General features: G+C 37.0%; 1 protein-coding gene across 4 annotated transcripts in view; it reads left to right on the top strand.

Annotated features, from left to right (window-relative positions):
* SCN2A (sodium voltage-gated channel alpha subunit 2) overlaps positions 1-16,616 on the top strand; it is a 143,395-nt gene that overhangs the window by 67,906 nt on the left and 58,873 nt on the right. For all 4 annotated transcript variants that reach the window (XM_078451186.2, XM_078451187.2, XM_078451185.2 and 1 more), the window contains exons 8-13: positions 1,455-1,518; positions 3,547-3,688; positions 3,805-4,011; positions 5,383-5,670; positions 10,770-11,117; positions 15,103-15,235. In XM_078451186.2, coding sequence (XP_078307312.1) covers positions 1,455-1,518; positions 3,547-3,688; positions 3,805-4,011; positions 5,383-5,670; positions 10,770-11,117; positions 15,103-15,235 — 1,182 coding nt within the window. The remainder of the gene's footprint in view (positions 1-1,454; positions 1,519-3,546; positions 3,689-3,804; positions 4,012-5,382; positions 5,671-10,769; positions 11,118-15,102; positions 15,236-16,616) is intronic.

The raw sequence follows: 16,616 nt of genomic DNA, 5'->3' as shown, positions 1-16,616 counted from the left end.
TTTCATTTATCAAGCACATTAGCATTTTGTCTTCTTTGGCAAATATAGCTTCTTTTTCATTTTATTACTTGTTTTTGATATTTAAGTGATTTTCACATCTAGCAATATAGTCATCAAATTTGTTTTCAGTTTTCTCTACTTAAGTTTAGAAAATGCTTCTTAGTTCAGAGATCGTAAAACTATTCATTTAGGTATTCTGCATGTAAAGCAGCCCCCCATATATTCTACATAAAAAAACACTTACAAAGCTTATATATTAAATTAATGAACTTGTTTTTAAATCTTCAATCTTTAAAAATCTGGAAATATTTTTTGGTACATATTGTGAGGTGAAGTATAAAACGTTTTACAAAATTATGACCCAGCTTTCCCTGCATAATATGTTAGGGTATTCCTTCAACATAGACTTTAAGTAGTCCTAAATACAATAAATTTTTTGTGGGGTACATGTATGTGTTTTAATGTTTCTGTGTTGGTGTGCTTTTGTATGAGAATATGTAAATATGTATGTTTATGTATGTGCATGTTTTATAAGATCATCTTTGCAAATTATTGAGGTTATATATAGGTATTCCCTAAGAATAGAAATTAGATAGGAGCACCTGGGTGGCTCAGTCGGCTGAGTGTCGCACTTAGGCTGAGGTCATGATCTTGCAGTTCATGAGTTCGAGCCCTGCATGGGGCTTGCTCAAGCTTTCAGGGCATAACCCGCTTCAGATGTTCTGTCCCCCCCCGCCCCCCGCCTTGTCCCTTCCCTGCTTGCACTCTCTCTCTCAAAAATAAATAAACATTTTAATTTTTTTAAAAAAAGAATAGAAATTAGATATACTTAGAAAATTATATATCTTCAAAGAAACAAGTTTATTCTGTTCCTTTGAAAGACAGTAATCATGCCAAAATCCAAAACACAATACTTATATAGAGCATCATAGAAAGAAAAAACACCTAAGCCACTTTTCACAGGAAATTAACTTAAAACTGGTAGGAAAAAAAAAATGTCTAAATCTATTTTGAGTCCAGGAAAAAAAGTACTTATAAAGTAAAATTTTACTTGCATGGAAGCACTTCAGAACAACAAGGCATCCCTTTCTCTCACTTTTTGTGCCAAACAGGCTTAATTTGGCAACCCTTTTTTTTTAACCATCCCAAGCAATTTGAGTTTATATTTGCAATAAATGCTGATATGAGAATATTATGATAGTTATTCATTCCCCAGCCCCAAATTATTTTTAAACATTTTTCTAAACATTTATTTAATTGAAGACTTTGTATTTTGGTATTTGTTTAGTATTCAGTTATAATTGAAATATTTTCATTCAGCCCATATACATATTTATTATTTTATCCATTTCATTATGGTTGAAAAAATTGTAAGGTTTATTACCTAAACACAATGGCTGAAGTGTTTTGAGGGCTTTTTTAATGATTCTTTCAATTCCTCCCTCTTTAAATAGGTCACTTTTATTTTTTGGAAGGGCAAAATGACGCTCTGCTTTGTGGCAACAGCTCGGATGCAGGGTAAGTGATGTTTCATATTGAGTTTCAGTCCACACTGCTCCATCAGCCTCAATAACTTGCCACCTCCCACCCACCCAGCCCTCGCTCACTCCTCATTCAGGGCCCTCCATAAATTCTACTTCACGCTGATTCTCAAAATAGCTGAAATAAGTGTGGATTCTCACCTCCTTCACACACTCATATGTGGCAATTACTTTTCCATACTAGGTCACAGCTAATCTTCCAAATTAGTTAAATGGAAAATTGAAAAAGCAGTACATATGTATTAGAAGATTAAGTTAATGGAATTCATAAGCATGTACTTTTGTAAGTGTGATATTTTTTATATGCTAATGTAGTCTCCATGGCTTCAGATGTAAGATCTCTGAAGATAATGACAGTATCTGAGTCATGGTGAGTGTATGTCGAGCATCTTTTAGCAAAGTGGTTAAGAGCATAGACTGGGAAGTTTGCATGGATTCAAGCCTGACTCCACCAAATAACATAACCTCTCTGTGCCTTAGTTTCTTCATGTGATAAATGGTTAGTATAATAGAATTGCTATGAGAATTAAATGGATTAGTGAATAAATAGTTATTATAGCACTCAATATGTGCTTTTGATTATTATGATTGATGTGTGAATATTTGTTATTAAGAAGTATTGCACTTGGGGGGTGCCTGGGTGGCTCAGTCTGTTGAGCGTCTGACTTCGGCCCAGGTCATGATCCCACGCTTTGTGGGTTGGAGCCCCTCATGAGGCTGTGTGCTGACAGGCTCAGAGCCTGGAGCCTGCTTTCAGATTCTGTGTCTCTCTCTCTCTGCCCCTCCCCCACTCTGTCTCTCTATTTCCCCCAAATAAAAAACATTAAAAAAAAATAAAAAAAAAAATAAAAAGTATTGCCCTTGGAGCTAAAGCCAAGGAAGAGTCAGAGAAATAATTACCTTCCCCTATTTCCCAAGAATTTAGAATCACAAAAGAATTCTAATGTTTTTTCAATGGAAGATGATATTGTGGCTATTCATAATTAATACCTGTAGCAAAATTTCCAATGGCTTTACATTTGGCTCATATGATAAATATTGTGCTGCCTTTATCTCCAAATCCCAGTGATAAGTAAAACAAACTAATTTTAATTCCTTGTCTGTAATACTAAGTGCTTTACATATGATATCTTATTCAATGCTTATATATTTACAAGGCAATTTCTGGGGCGCCTGGGTGTCTCAGTCGGTTAAGCGTCCGACTTCGGCTCAGGTCATGATCTCACGGCTCGTGAGTTCGAGCCCTGCGTCGGGCTCTGTGCTGACAGCTCAGAACCTGGAGCCTGTTTCAGATTCTGTGTCTCGCTCTCTCTCTCTGACCCTCCCCCATTCAATGCTCTGTCTCTCTCTGTCTCAAAAGTAAATAAACGTTAAAAAAAATTATTTACAAGGCAATTTCGATTATTAGCCCTTTCTTATAAATGAGGTGCCTGAAGATTAGCAAAGTTAGGAAATTTACCCGAGATCATGTAACCCAGAAGCGTCAGGCACAATATTGAGGCCAGGTTTGGCTTAATCATTAAGGACATAACTATGAAATCTTCAATATGCAGAGTCATTCCCTCCTCTCCATGTGTCCTCATCCATCCTTCCATCACCCCTTTTCCCTACTCACACACACACATACACACACACACACACACACACACACACACACAGAGTCACTCTGCCTGTAGATATCTTCAGTGAAAATCAATTTTTCCCTGTAGGCTTATTTTCCTGATCATGTCTGTAAGTCCCAGAAGATATTAATCATGATGTGATTGCTTTTATATGGAGACATGGTAAATATAATGACAATTAGGAATCACAGAGTAATCCACAAAGAGTCTTAACATATTCTGTTATTATGTAAATCAGCCCACACAGTAGTGGGTTAAGTGCTGGGTAAGTTGAGAGAAATCCGTTTTCCCTAGTGTCATATAAAATTGATATTGGCGTCTATAAAAACAGGGAAGTCAGCCTGCAGACTTTCAGTCCTTACTTTCTTTTAATCTAATTACAGCCAATGCCCAGAAGGATACATCTGTGTGAAGGCTGGTAGAAACCCCAACTATGGCTATACAAGCTTTGACACCTTTAGTTGGGCTTTCTTGTCCTTATTTCGTCTCATGACTCAAGACTTCTGGGAGAACCTTTACCAACTGGTGAGAACAGATAAAATGATTCTTCTGGGAGGCATGAAATACTGAGATCAAGAGAATTGCTATAAAAGCTGTAACATCTATATAAAATTTCATAAATATCTCTTACATTTTTGCAGACACTACGTGCTGCTGGGAAAACATACATGATATTTTTTGTGCTGGTCATTTTCTTGGGCTCATTCTACCTGATAAATTTAATCCTGGCTGTGGTGGCCATGGCCTACGAGGAACAGAATCAGGCAACCCTCGAGGAAGCTGAACAGAAAGAAGCTGAATTTCAACAGATGCTCGAACAGTTAAAAAAGCAACAAGAGGAAGCTCAGGTATAGTTAGCAAGCATAGAGCCCTTTTGTGCTTGTTGATCTCAGTCCTCTGACCACACCGGTGAGGACAATGGCATTTAGTACACAAAATCAGTAGTGGATAAAAGTGACATTTGAAACATGTCATGTGTGTTTGGTGTTAAAAGCCTGTTAGGTTTTTAGGAGATTATTATTTTATGTTGATGATTACTGTCAATCTGATGGCATCAACACATGGAGAATTTATAATTGCTTTGTTGACTTTTTTTTTCTCCCTTGTGACTCCTCATTTGCTCAAGCTCGCAAAGTACTTAAACCTACATGCTGTCAATCAAAGCATTTCCTTAATGTTTCTGGGGAAGAGGAATTTGTTCTGGTTACTTCCTCATTAGTGTCACTAGAGGTGGGAAAGGTCAGAAAACCAGAGTCAAGCTGAGAAGATTATTTCCTAGCATCTGAAAAAACAAAGACCTATTTAATATTTATTTTTTATTTGAAGGGTGCTTAATGCAAGTTTATGGATTGCATAAGAAAAATGCTGGTGTATAAATACAGTAAATCACTACATGCTTTGCCTCCTATCCTGTAAAAATAATTTAATTTGGACTTGATAAGACTTCAGAATAAGGCAAGAATTGCTCCGAATTATATTTCCTTGACTTAATGGCATTAGCTAATCCAATTGCCTATTTTTGGATTTTCTTGGATCTTAACTATAGTTACCTTTTAATACTGAGTCTCCTAAATATTTAATAAAGGTCAGATAGATAAAATATACTGGGGTAACAGCAGCAACATAAAATACCATATCTTTCCAAAAACTGTGCTGTTATAATTTAGAAATTCATTCAGAGGCCATGATCTGGGATTCCCTTATATATGATCTGTAACGTGTTTTTGTTGTACATTTCTTAGTGAAATACTCAAGTGAGGGGGGGAGATTTTATTAAAATAAAAATATTTGGTTGAACTAAATTCACTAATTTAGAAGGGTGCCAAAAGTGACTGTCAAGTGGAAGTGTGATATATCAGGTTGAAATAGGAAACCTTTAATTCTTGAATTCTTTCCTTCTTAAAATAGTGGTTAAGTCATAGAAAACTGTGTTATGATAGTTGAACGTCTTGCTCATATTATTGAATAATTAGAGAACATATGGAGAGGCCAGAGCTTGAAAGTTTCCATCAAAGTCACATGTATCATCTTCCACGTGTCTATTGACTTTAATTCTTTAATTGGTCTACTGACAATGCATTGTTTTCCAACATATGGACCAGAATGGAGAATTGTTTTTCAAGATCGTATTCATGATACTAAAAGTAAATTAAGCAGTAAACACGGATAGAGTTTCGCAAGGTTTGTGTGCAACTAGCATTTACCACATGCCCTTCCAGGCAGCAGCTGCGGCAGCATCTGCTGAATCAAGAGAGTTCAGTGGTGCCGGCGGGATAGGCGTTTTCTCAGAGAGTTCTTCAGTAGCATCAAAGTTGAGCTCCAAGAGTGAAAAAGAGCTGAAAAACAGAAGGAAGAAAAAGAAGCAGAAAGAACAGTCTGGAGAAGAAGACAAAGAAGACGGGGTCCGCAAATCGGAATCCGAAGACAGCATAAGAAGAAAAGGTTTCCGTTTTTCCTTAGAAGGAAGCAGGCTGACATATGAAAAGAGGTTTTCTTCTCCACACCAGGTAAAGATATTATTAGCTTACACAAATTGCATTTTCGTAACAAGCCATGTTTTAAAGATACGCCAGCGTTTGGTAGAAATAAAACCGTCTTACCCCTGGATGGCACAGTGCTTTCAGAATTGTAATGATCATCAAGTGTTTTGATTATCACCTCAGAGACTTTGTGAGTTTTGTGACTTTTGGAATCCCAAGAAAGCAGTTTTAGAGCGTAGATCCCCACTGAGCTTGGGAAGGTTTGTGGTTTTGAGGTTTTGTTGAAGACTCAAACATCTCAGGGCAAGTTTCCACATGAGAAATTCTCAGCAGATGGTTCCCATCCGTTTTTAGCTATGCTGCTGTGCCTGGACCCAGTAACTATGGGCTTTCTGAGTGGCAGGTTCCTAGAAGTGAACTGTGTATTCTTTCAGACCATCTGTGTGGTTGTTCCCATTCACATACAAACCTCATTGGAAGAATCATTCTTCAGACCCTCATTTCAAGGGGAACTGAAGCAAAATTTTTCTAGAAGTGTAGCCAAAATTGTTAGGTGGAAATGCACTGAGGAGTATTTATGACACTAAATAAATAGTGGTGTTGAGTGGCACTTGATTATCTGTCTCATGTTTAATGTGGGAGTCCCCTTGAAAGAATACCTTGATTCTACAGTGCAGTAAATGTTCACTGGATGCCTGTGGCTTATGTACTAACACAAGCTGTGGAAACTTTGAAATTTAGGATCCTTAAATTTTGAAATTACCAAGAGAATTACCAGGAATACGGGTTCTCAGAAGACAATTTCACCAGTGGTGAAACCTTAGTATCTATACAGTAACAAAGACAATTAGAACAACACTGATAGATAGGGGCGCCTGGGTGGCTTAGTCGGTCGAGCACCGGACTTCGGCTCAGGTCATGATCTCACGGTTCGTGGGTTCAAGCCCCATGTCAGGCTCTGTGCTGACAGCTCAGAGCCTGGAGCCTGCTTCGGATTCTGTGTTTCCCTCTATCTCTCTGCCCCTCCTCAGCTCTCTCTCTCAAAAATAAACGTTAAAAATTTTTTAAAAAAGAACAATAGACAAAGTGCATTGCAGCTTTCAATATAAATTTGTTTAAATCTGTCACTGCAGCCCTGAGCAGATACCATAATCATCACCCCAAACTACAGATGTGAAAAGAAAGAGAGGGCTGTATTCTTTGTCAAATGCTTGTTTTATTCTTGGCATTCTTTTTACATTATCATAATTAATACTAACAGCTCTGCGTCATATTACTTTCACTATTTATTAGGCCCTGTGAAATTAAATAACTGCCCAATGTCATATAGTTATTAAGGGTTCAGGTGGTATTCAAATTTGATATGACACTGAACCACCTGAACTTTCCACTTTCTCAGCCCAACCTGAAAGAGTATTTAAGAAAACTGATAAGGCAACTTACCATTTGATTTCACTAAACAATTAATATATAGGATTTTAGTTGTTTCATACATTTTATAGTATAGAGTCTCACAAAAACTTATATTTAATAGGTGTAAAATTTTTATAGGTCAACTTGATTCATTCCAAGTCCAAATAACATTATGACATGGGATAGATTAAAGGATTAGTAGGGTTTAGTTCATATTTAAAATAGAATTTGTTTTTAATATCTGCATTTTATACTCATTCTCGTTCATGTTGTCATAATCATTATGATTTAATTAGTGGAGACATTAATCTTAATAAATGTGAATTCCTTAAAAATCAGATTCCCTTTTTGCAGCATCTTCATTTTGGAAAGAAAGGAAAGGAAGAAGGTAGAAAGGGAGGAAGGGAGAGAAGGAGGAAAGGAGGGAGAGAGGGAAGGGGTTTCAAAATAAAATAAATTTTACTAGAGGTAAAATTGCCCAAATTTGAAAGAGCAAATCACCAGGTGCCACAGAGAGTCTCTTTAATTTGCTTTATTTCAAATCCAGTAGACCTAATTCTAGGTGAAATCATGAAGCCTGAAAAGGTTAAGTTTTGACCTGCTTATTTCTATAAATTGTGCTCATGGATTTCCCCAGTACTGTCTTCTTGGTAACTATTTCCTAGCTAGCTGGGCATGATAAGTGATCACTGACTTATACAACATGCACCATCTGGCTCACACTGAAACTTGTTTCTTAAATGGTATCCGTATTTTTAAAAAGTGAAAGATTTTCCTTTTATCTGATAAGTAGTCAAACAAATAGCTAAGAAGATGGAGAGGCAGAGAGAAAGAGGAAGAGGGAGAGAAAGAGAAAGGGAGGAAGAGGGGAGAGAGACAGGGAGAATCCTGAATTTATACTAATCCCACTCTCCAAATCCCTGGAAGTAATACTGAAAATATCAAGCGAGGTAGAGGTTCTTAACCTGGGTACAGTGATGAAAGGTCCATTTTTAGATTTTTTGAAAGCCCAAGACCCCAAAGCATTAAAACTATTGTTTTGTGGTAACATGATGGAAAGGCAATTGTGTTGGTAACCATTTATACCTTCATATTAATATATATATATTATATACATATATAGTATATATAATGTAGGCTTTTATTGCAAGATTAGAATTTTTCAGTATAGTAGGTGGATTGTATGAAATCTTTCTTAGGCTTCAGTTTGATTTTTTAGTATGGGAGAGGGGAGAGAAAGAAACCAAGAGAACAGTCTCTAATCAAGTCTCAAGACAATCTGGACATTTTATTTTGAAACCTTTACAAGATATAGTCGGCCTTCTTAAGTTTTGCTTTTTAGAGATTCATTTGTTATGGCAGATTTTTCTTATTGGCCATCCTTTATTTGCAGTGCAGCATTTGATTGTTATGGATTCATATAATTAATGCAAGCAGTAAAAGTTGATGCTAGCGGATGGGGCACAATCGTTTTTCATACAGCCATCTCATGTAAACTGAGCTCTTGTATGGCATAATTCACCTTTGAACTTGGAGAAACTTTGTGTGCAATTTTATAACATATCTCCCTCCAATCCTTCTATTGGCTCTGAATGGAGTACTTATAGCTAAAATATAAACTCTTAGTAAGAGTGATACATATAATTTCTACCTTATTTCTTATTGCCAAGCATTTCTTATCTTTTGAGCTGACGATAACCAGTATGTCACAGATCCTGTAATTCTTATGTTTTTATAGCTAAATCAAAATATCTTGTGAAAAGAGCAAAAGGAGATGAAAGAAATTGGGTAGTCTAAGAGAAATTTTAAAAATAATTACTTGTATGGAAAACAATAAAGGAAAGAAGGAATTTTACTAATGAAGTTGGAACTAAGATGAAAAAAATTTGGGAACAGGAAAAGTAGAAATGACTTCTGTTGGAGGAGCAGATCAGTCTCTTTAAATGTGCTTCTTTGTGAGGGCACCTGGGTGTCTTAGTCAGTTGAGCATCTGACTTCGGCTCAGGTCGTGATCTCATGGTTTGTGAGTTTGAGCCCCGCATTGGGCTGTGCGCTCACAGCTCGGGGCCTGGAGCCTGCTTTGGATTCTGTGTCTCCCCCTCTCTCTGTCCTTCCCTAGCTTGTGTGTGGGCTCTCTCTCTCTCTCTCTCAAAAGTAAAGAAACATTAAAAAATAAGTAAATGTGCTTCTTTGTGTAAATGAATAGAATCCCATAACATAAGAGAGTGTTTAAAGTTTATAAATGTTTTGTAGATGTTTATTGACGTTACTGAGAAACATTATTCTTTAGCTAAAAAGAAAATCAAAAGCAGACTTGTTGGTCAGGGAATATGAACTGTATATAGGTACAAAATAATTTTAGTTACCTTTAAATCCTTTGGAGAGAAAAAGATCAAACTAGTAATATTGAAATGATGAAATCAGTATTCTTTCTATTAATAATCATAGAACTCTAACTCAAGTCAGCCGAAATAAAAAGAGACCTGATTAAATCAGATAGATAATATCTGTGAGTAGCTTTGGGCATAGCTGGATTCGAAGGCTCAAAACACGTTATGGCCAAGCATTTCTCCATATTTCAGTCCGGGTTTCTCCAACACAGTGGCAAGATTCCCACTGCAAGTTCAACCTTCTCGTCAATATTCTTAGCACCCCCAATTGAAAATGCACCTCTTTCCCAACAATTGTAAAAGAAAGAAGTGGCTGTCAATGGACCAAGCAGGGTCCCCTGCCCCTCTTTACACGATTCTCTATGGAATACCCTCATTGGCTAGGCCTGGGTCATGGTCTTGCCTCAACATTACTGTCAAGGATAATCAGGATACTGTTGACAGAACAAGGAGAAGTGGATATCCGATGAGCAAAAAGTGTTTACCACAGTAAAGTTATAAACGTAGACTAGTAATAACAGGAAGTGATTAATTGTGTTCAAGGCTGCTATGCTTAAGAATCAAGGTAAATTGCATGGTGGCAGTGACAATGTAGCCATTTAGAAACCTGGGTAATGACTGTGACCAAATACTTAGTGAAAACCAGGTTTTTGTGAATATGGTACTCTTCAGATTTCTTGAGAGACAGAAGAGTGAAAATCAGGGAATGAATCATAAAGTTCTCAGCTTGATTTGTTTAATTTATTCATGAAGACTTTATAAAATATGCAAAGGGAAGGGGGAAAGCTGCTCCTTGTACTATAATTAAACAGACTTACCAGCAAGCTTGATTTTATTTTCCTCTGTGGTAAGGTCTGCATCAGGGTGTGGTCGCTAGTGAGCTCTTGGTGTATTTCTGGCTTCAAAGGATCTAAATGTAGGTGTATATGCAATTGCTTTCCATTGGCTTGTTAAGTGAGGCTGGCTTCTAGAATAGGGTCTAGCAAAAAAAATCTGTTCTAGTGCCAATAATGGGACAAAACAATGTTGAGGGGTATTTGTGACTGTCTTAAGGCATGTGTAAAATAGAAGAAAATGGCGGAAAATTAAAAAAAAATGAAGGAAGGGAGAAAAAGGGAAAGCAAATCAAAAAGAGGTGGGCCTAGTAGAGAGTGCCAGAACACCACCAGCAGTTAGCACAGGGTCCCATGGTTCCACTCATCCAATGACTTGGCCTTAAGCAAGTCAACAAATCTGAAACAACAAGTTAAGTCTCACGTATTTCTGAATGATCGCTCTTAACTCCTTTCATCTGTGTTTCGTTTGCTTTCTTGTTATTCCTAGTCTTTATTGAGCATCCGTGGCTCCCTTTTCTCTCCAAGACGCAACAGTAGGGCGAGCCTTTTCAGTTTCAGAGGTCGAGCGAAGGATATTGGCTCTGAGAATGACTTTGCCGATGATGAGCACAGCACCTTTGAAGACAATGACAGCCGGAGAGACTCTCTGTTTGTGCCACACCGACACGGAGAGCGGCGTCACAGCAACGTCAGCCAGGCCAGCCGCGCCTCCCGGGTACTCCCCATTCTGCCGGTGAACGGGAAGATGCACAGCGCCGTGGACTGCAACGGAGTGGTGTCCCTGGTGGGGGGGCCTTCTGCTCTCACGTCTCCAGCTGGACAACTCCTTCCAGAGGTGAGGCCAGTGAAAACTGCAGCCACTGGGAAGGGACCTGTGTGGTGTAGGCGGGAGGATTGTTTGATTTCCACATGCAAGAATTTTGTAAGGTCAGTTGTTAGGGTTGGTTCAGTCCAGCTGTGAACTTCTTTTGTCAAATTGTTCTATTTAGAGTTTTCTACAAATTAATTAAAAATATAGGTTGGGTCTCATAAAATCTAAATAGAAGTATTCATCATAAAACGGGAAGAAGAAAAAGATATACTCAGAGGCCCAGGCGTGTGAAACTTGCCAAAAAGCACAGCAATAACTTATCAAACATAATGTTTAATTAATATAATAGAACATTAATATGATAGAATGAAATGCAAGAGATTATATACTCAGCTTAAGGAACTTGTTACTACTGTCCCATCAAAAGGAGAATTTGATACTTCACTTGAAGTAGATACTATCATTAAAGACATCTAAATCCTGCCCTGCAACATTCTTTTTCTTTGCAGGTCAGAGTACTGTAACATGTTTAGCACCCACTCAAACGACCCCAGCCATTGTACCTTTGTGTGGTAAAGAAGTCACTCAAAGTACCTGGTAGGGTCATGTATTGTCATTTTTAGAACAGATTTCGATTTTCTATATTACTATCATGATTTCTTTATGTAAACAAAGAGACTGTAAGTCAAGAATATAAAAAAGAGTTTTGACTAAAGGATATATTAGGATAAGGATATAATAAGGATATATTATTGACATTTTCATTTGTAAAACGTAAGGTGCTTTTAAGCTTTAGTATTAAATAAGAATTTAGTCGCTGACATAAAAGTATTCAAGCCATGTCATTTGGTTGTATTTTATAGTTTGCCAAATCATATTAAAATCTTCTTTGTATGCCTTTTTTTAATACAATCGCATTTATTATAGTTGGACAAGCTCTTTAAGCCACAATAAAATCATACAGAGTCAGCTTTTAGTCACCTAGTAGAGGAACTTCTTAACTCGGGTTACGGAAATAGCCATTGATCACTTTTTTCCCCATGGCCTCTGCCCCCACTTTCTCCCAAAGAAATGTCCAAGCTTCCTGGATTCAGATAAAATCGTGAAAAAGTAGAACTCTGCAGTGAAGGAACCAGGAAGAATGGAGAAAGAATATCAACGTCTCTTAAAAAATAAGCGTAGCTGTGTACCAGACACTGTCCAGAGCACTTTTACATGTATTAGTTCATTAAGTCCTCACCACAACCCTTTATCATAGTTACTAATATTATCCCCATTTTACAGAGGAGGAAACTGAGGCCTGTGCATGGTGGAACTAAGATTTGACCCCAGGTATGCTGGCTACTAAACCTACATTCTATCCATTCTTCAGTATTGCCTTCCTTTGATTTTTTTTTTACCTTTCTTAAATGGACAATAAGAAATTGCTAAGGAGGTAAACATTTTCATTTTAATACAGTGTTTCTCAGAATATACTACTTCACACTCAGACTACTTGCATCAGAATTCCCTGGAATGCTTCTTAAAAATGGAGATACCTCATTTCCCTCTCCCCCAACCCCTGGCAACCACCATTCTGCTCTGCTTCTGTGACTTTGATGGTCAAAGGGTACAAAATTTTCATTAAGCAAGATAAATAAGTTCTGGATATTTGTGGAGCATTGTGCCTATAAGCTAATGATACTGTATTGTATACTTAAAATTTTGCTAAAATGATAGATCTTGTGTTAAGTGGTCTCACAAATAATAACAGCAACAACAATAATAAAGGGTGTGGGAGGAGACTTTGGAAGATGTTGAAGTTGTTTGTGGCCTTGATAGTGGTGATAATTCATGAGTGTATACTCATTGAATTGCATACACTAAATATATACGGCTTTTTACATGTCAGTCATTCCTCAATAAAGTGATTTAAGGGAAAAAAAAAAATAGAGATTCCTGGGCCGATTGAGACTTACTCAGACTAAAAGACTGAAGAGAACCAAGTCAGGGAAAGTCCTTCCTTGACAAGCATCCCACATGATTCTTACACATAATAAAGTATGAGCATCACTGATCTTGATAAATGTTAATTGAACAAACAAAAACAAATCCACAACTTTTTTGCATAAATACAAAGAGAATCTCAGAAAATAGCATTTTCAGTAATTACTATAAAACTCCTGCCCTATCAGAGAGGGTAGGATAAATCTCTGAAGGCAATTTGGAACCCATTTGAAGCAGAGCTTAGCGAGATCCTTTTATTTCCCCCTCTGTCCTGTCCATTCTTCAATCCTGTGGTCAGGTGCTGAGAGGCAGGGCACTACCCTGTGGTGCAGCTGGAGCTGAAGGTGTAGATGAAGGAGTAGGTTTTCAGAGACTGCAGAGGGGGAAATGAGAACAGAAAATAAACATCTGAAGGCGCCTGGGTGGCCAGTCGGTTGAGCATCTGACTTCGGCTCAGGTCGTGATCTTGGGGTCTGTGGGTTCGAGCCCCACATGGGGGTCTGTGCTGACAGCTCAGAGCCTGGAGCCTGCTTCGGATTCTGTGTCTCCCTCTCTCTCTGCCCCTCCCCTGCTCACACTCTTTCTCTCTCTCTCTCTCTCTCACTCAAAAATAAACATTTAAAAATTAAAAAGAAAAAGAAAAGAAACAGCTGAAGGCAAATGACCCCCTCCAAAGCACACAGTATCCTCTATACATAAATTCAATGGAAGCAATTTAACTTAGAATTTCCTCAGTAATATCATTAGAGGTTCAGAAATCTATCATTAAAGATTAGACAGATCTAAGATTGCACCTATAGTTCTCTATAGAGCAAAAGAGACTAGATGAACTGTAAGTGACCTTTTTTTTTCTCAAGACATTGTTTCTCTGACCAGGCCAAATATTTTAATTTTTGAGAGATAACCTTTTGATTTAAAGAGCTTTAGTTTCATCAGAGAAAGGTTATTTTTTCTCATTAATTTTATTTCTCTTCTATGAAAAATTACTTTTAGAGTGACCTGTATAGATGTTTATCGCCATTAATGGCAATCATATCAGTTAAGTGGAAACTTTGCTTTTGCTTTTGAATATGTCTACATTAGAGGTACGCAGATTAATAACATAATATTACTCATCCCACAGTAAAGTCAAAGTAGATGAACAGGACTCATATTGCTTTTTCAGAAATAGGGAGAATCCGCAGAGAACTAAAAATGACTTATTTGTTATTGGCCCTCAGATCTGCATTTGAAAAGTATGAGTTTTGCCCTTTCTTCCTGTGATAATTAATTTCATTGTTTGATCTCCTAAAGTAGGAATAAATTTCCACCCATGTTGAAATCTTGGTGAGTTTATTTTGGAATAGAAAATCATCAAATCATTTTATCATGGTTAAAAATCAAAGTTCCTAAAATTGGTGTTATTGCCTTAAATTAGAGTATCGGTGCCAAGGATATGGGTTGTTTTGTGGATTTTTTTGGAGTTGTTTTGTAAATGTAAGACAGTTGCAGATTAGTTCTAATATTTTACTTTTATTGTTAAGGATGTTAGGAAATGCTACCTGTTGATAATGAACAAAAACATTTTACAAGTGGAATTCACATTTTAGGGGAACTGTTACTGATGAGTATTAGGGAACCCTTAAAACTTCTTTCCATACATTAAACCACATGAATATGTGTCTATAAAGGTCTAATAATTCAACCTGAGGGTATATCAAGGAACAATGAGCTTGAACCTGAAGTCCTAGGTAAGATTGATTGAAATGCTAAAAGTCATCTGTATGATGGTAGGCATGCTCCCTCCAGTCAAAAGCCCAAGGGGGAGGAATTAAAGTCCAGCTTGATTGCAAACCCTGGCATCCCTGAAGGATGAGAATCTGATGGGCTTTCAAACACTTCCCAAGAATGATGATTCCAGCAATGTCTTAATGAGCTATTCTCATCTGGTGGACATTTAGTTAAGCAGCACCTATTATAGGAACGCTTTGGGTTTTGCTACCCTTAAGAGTAATAGTTATTTTATCTGAAATTTTATTTTCAGGGCACAACTACTGAAACAGAACTAAGAAAGAGACGATCCAGTTCTTACCATGTTTCCATGGACTTGCTGGAAGATCCTACGGCAAGGCAAAGAGCAATGAGTCTAGCTAGTATTTTGACCAACACTATGGAAGGTACGTCAAAAGCCTTACAGCAGAGCTACTTGGTGGTGCTTTGGTAATGATGAAAACAAAATACTTCCATAAATTCCAAGAAAATTCTTCCTGACCTTATACCATACCAGCATTATATCTCTTACCAGTTAAAAGTAAAATCCACATACAACACATAGATTGTACTATCTCGAATAGATTTTTACATTTAGTCTCCAGGAAGCTAATGCAAATTCAAGATATACTTGGAATACTGCTTTTGTAGATTAAATTCTAAACTGTTGAAGCTTGTTGTGTGCATGACAATGAAAAGAGTAACATTATAAATATTTATTTTCATGATGATGCTAACCCATTTGAATTGTGTTAACTGCTTAAGACACAAGTTATAAAGTCCTTGTATTTAACCAGAAATATAAATTAAAAATGTGGATTAGGATTCTATATTAACCTCTTTGAAGCATTTTTTTAAAGAATTTTTAGAACTACTCTTGCCTCTCTCTGACCAGAGTATTACAATATATCATCTCTTTCTTTAGCTGCAGATTATATTTCTGAGTGGTTAACATATTGTTTAGACGTCTGGACCTTATAATGCCAAAATAAAGACTTTGGGGACAGCTTGATCTGTGATCAATTCTTGGCTCTGCTACATGTTAAATGTGTTAATTTATGACTCTAAACCACAGTTTTCCCATCAGTAAAATGCAGATAATGAAGTTTAGGCATAAGATTGTTGTAAGAATTGAGACATCATATATAAAGCACCTATGTATCTGAATTTAGAAGGCAGTTAATAAATATTATCATTATTGTTTTATTTTCATTGTTTTTGTTAATTCACATTTGTGTCTTTCCATGCTGTAAGTTAATTTAAATATGAACTATCAACTTCAACTACTTGGAAAATACCTTCATATAAAATATATTCTATCCTCCTCCCTTACCCCCTTCTCCCTTCTCTCCCTATCTCTGTTATAACTCCCTCTTTCTGCCCTCTCCCAAGCTGTGTGTGTGTGTGTGTGTGTGTGTGTGTGTGTGTGTGTGTGTGTGTGTGTGTATGTGTGTGTAGACATGTCAAAGGAAAAAAAAGAGATGGTGAATGAGAGATGAGGCATAGGCACATGGCTTTCTTATTGTTAGTTATAGTTTCTCTTGGTATTGGATGGATTCTTGGAATAATTCTTTTCTAGTCTGGATGCAAAGATCCTTTGATACTAATACCAGTACCAAAGCCTAAAAGTCACAGCCAGGAAAAACCCACAGTGTAGATGGCTGAATATATAACAGCCATGTCAATATTACAAGACCCAATTTCTATAATATCCTACTGCAGTATCAGAAATCTTTTCACTGATTTCTATGGAATATTAAACTCAGTACGTTCTTCTCCAACCTCGCC

Source organism: Panthera onca, chromosome C1, assembly GCF_046562875.1.
Source record: "Panthera onca isolate mPanOnc1 chromosome C1, mPanOnc1 haplotype 2, whole genome shotgun sequence".
Lineage (NCBI taxonomy): Eukaryota > Metazoa > Chordata > Mammalia > Carnivora > Felidae > Panthera > Panthera onca.
The sequence above is the reverse complement of the archived record's forward strand: the minus strand, read 5'-3'. Positions and strand labels throughout refer to the sequence as shown.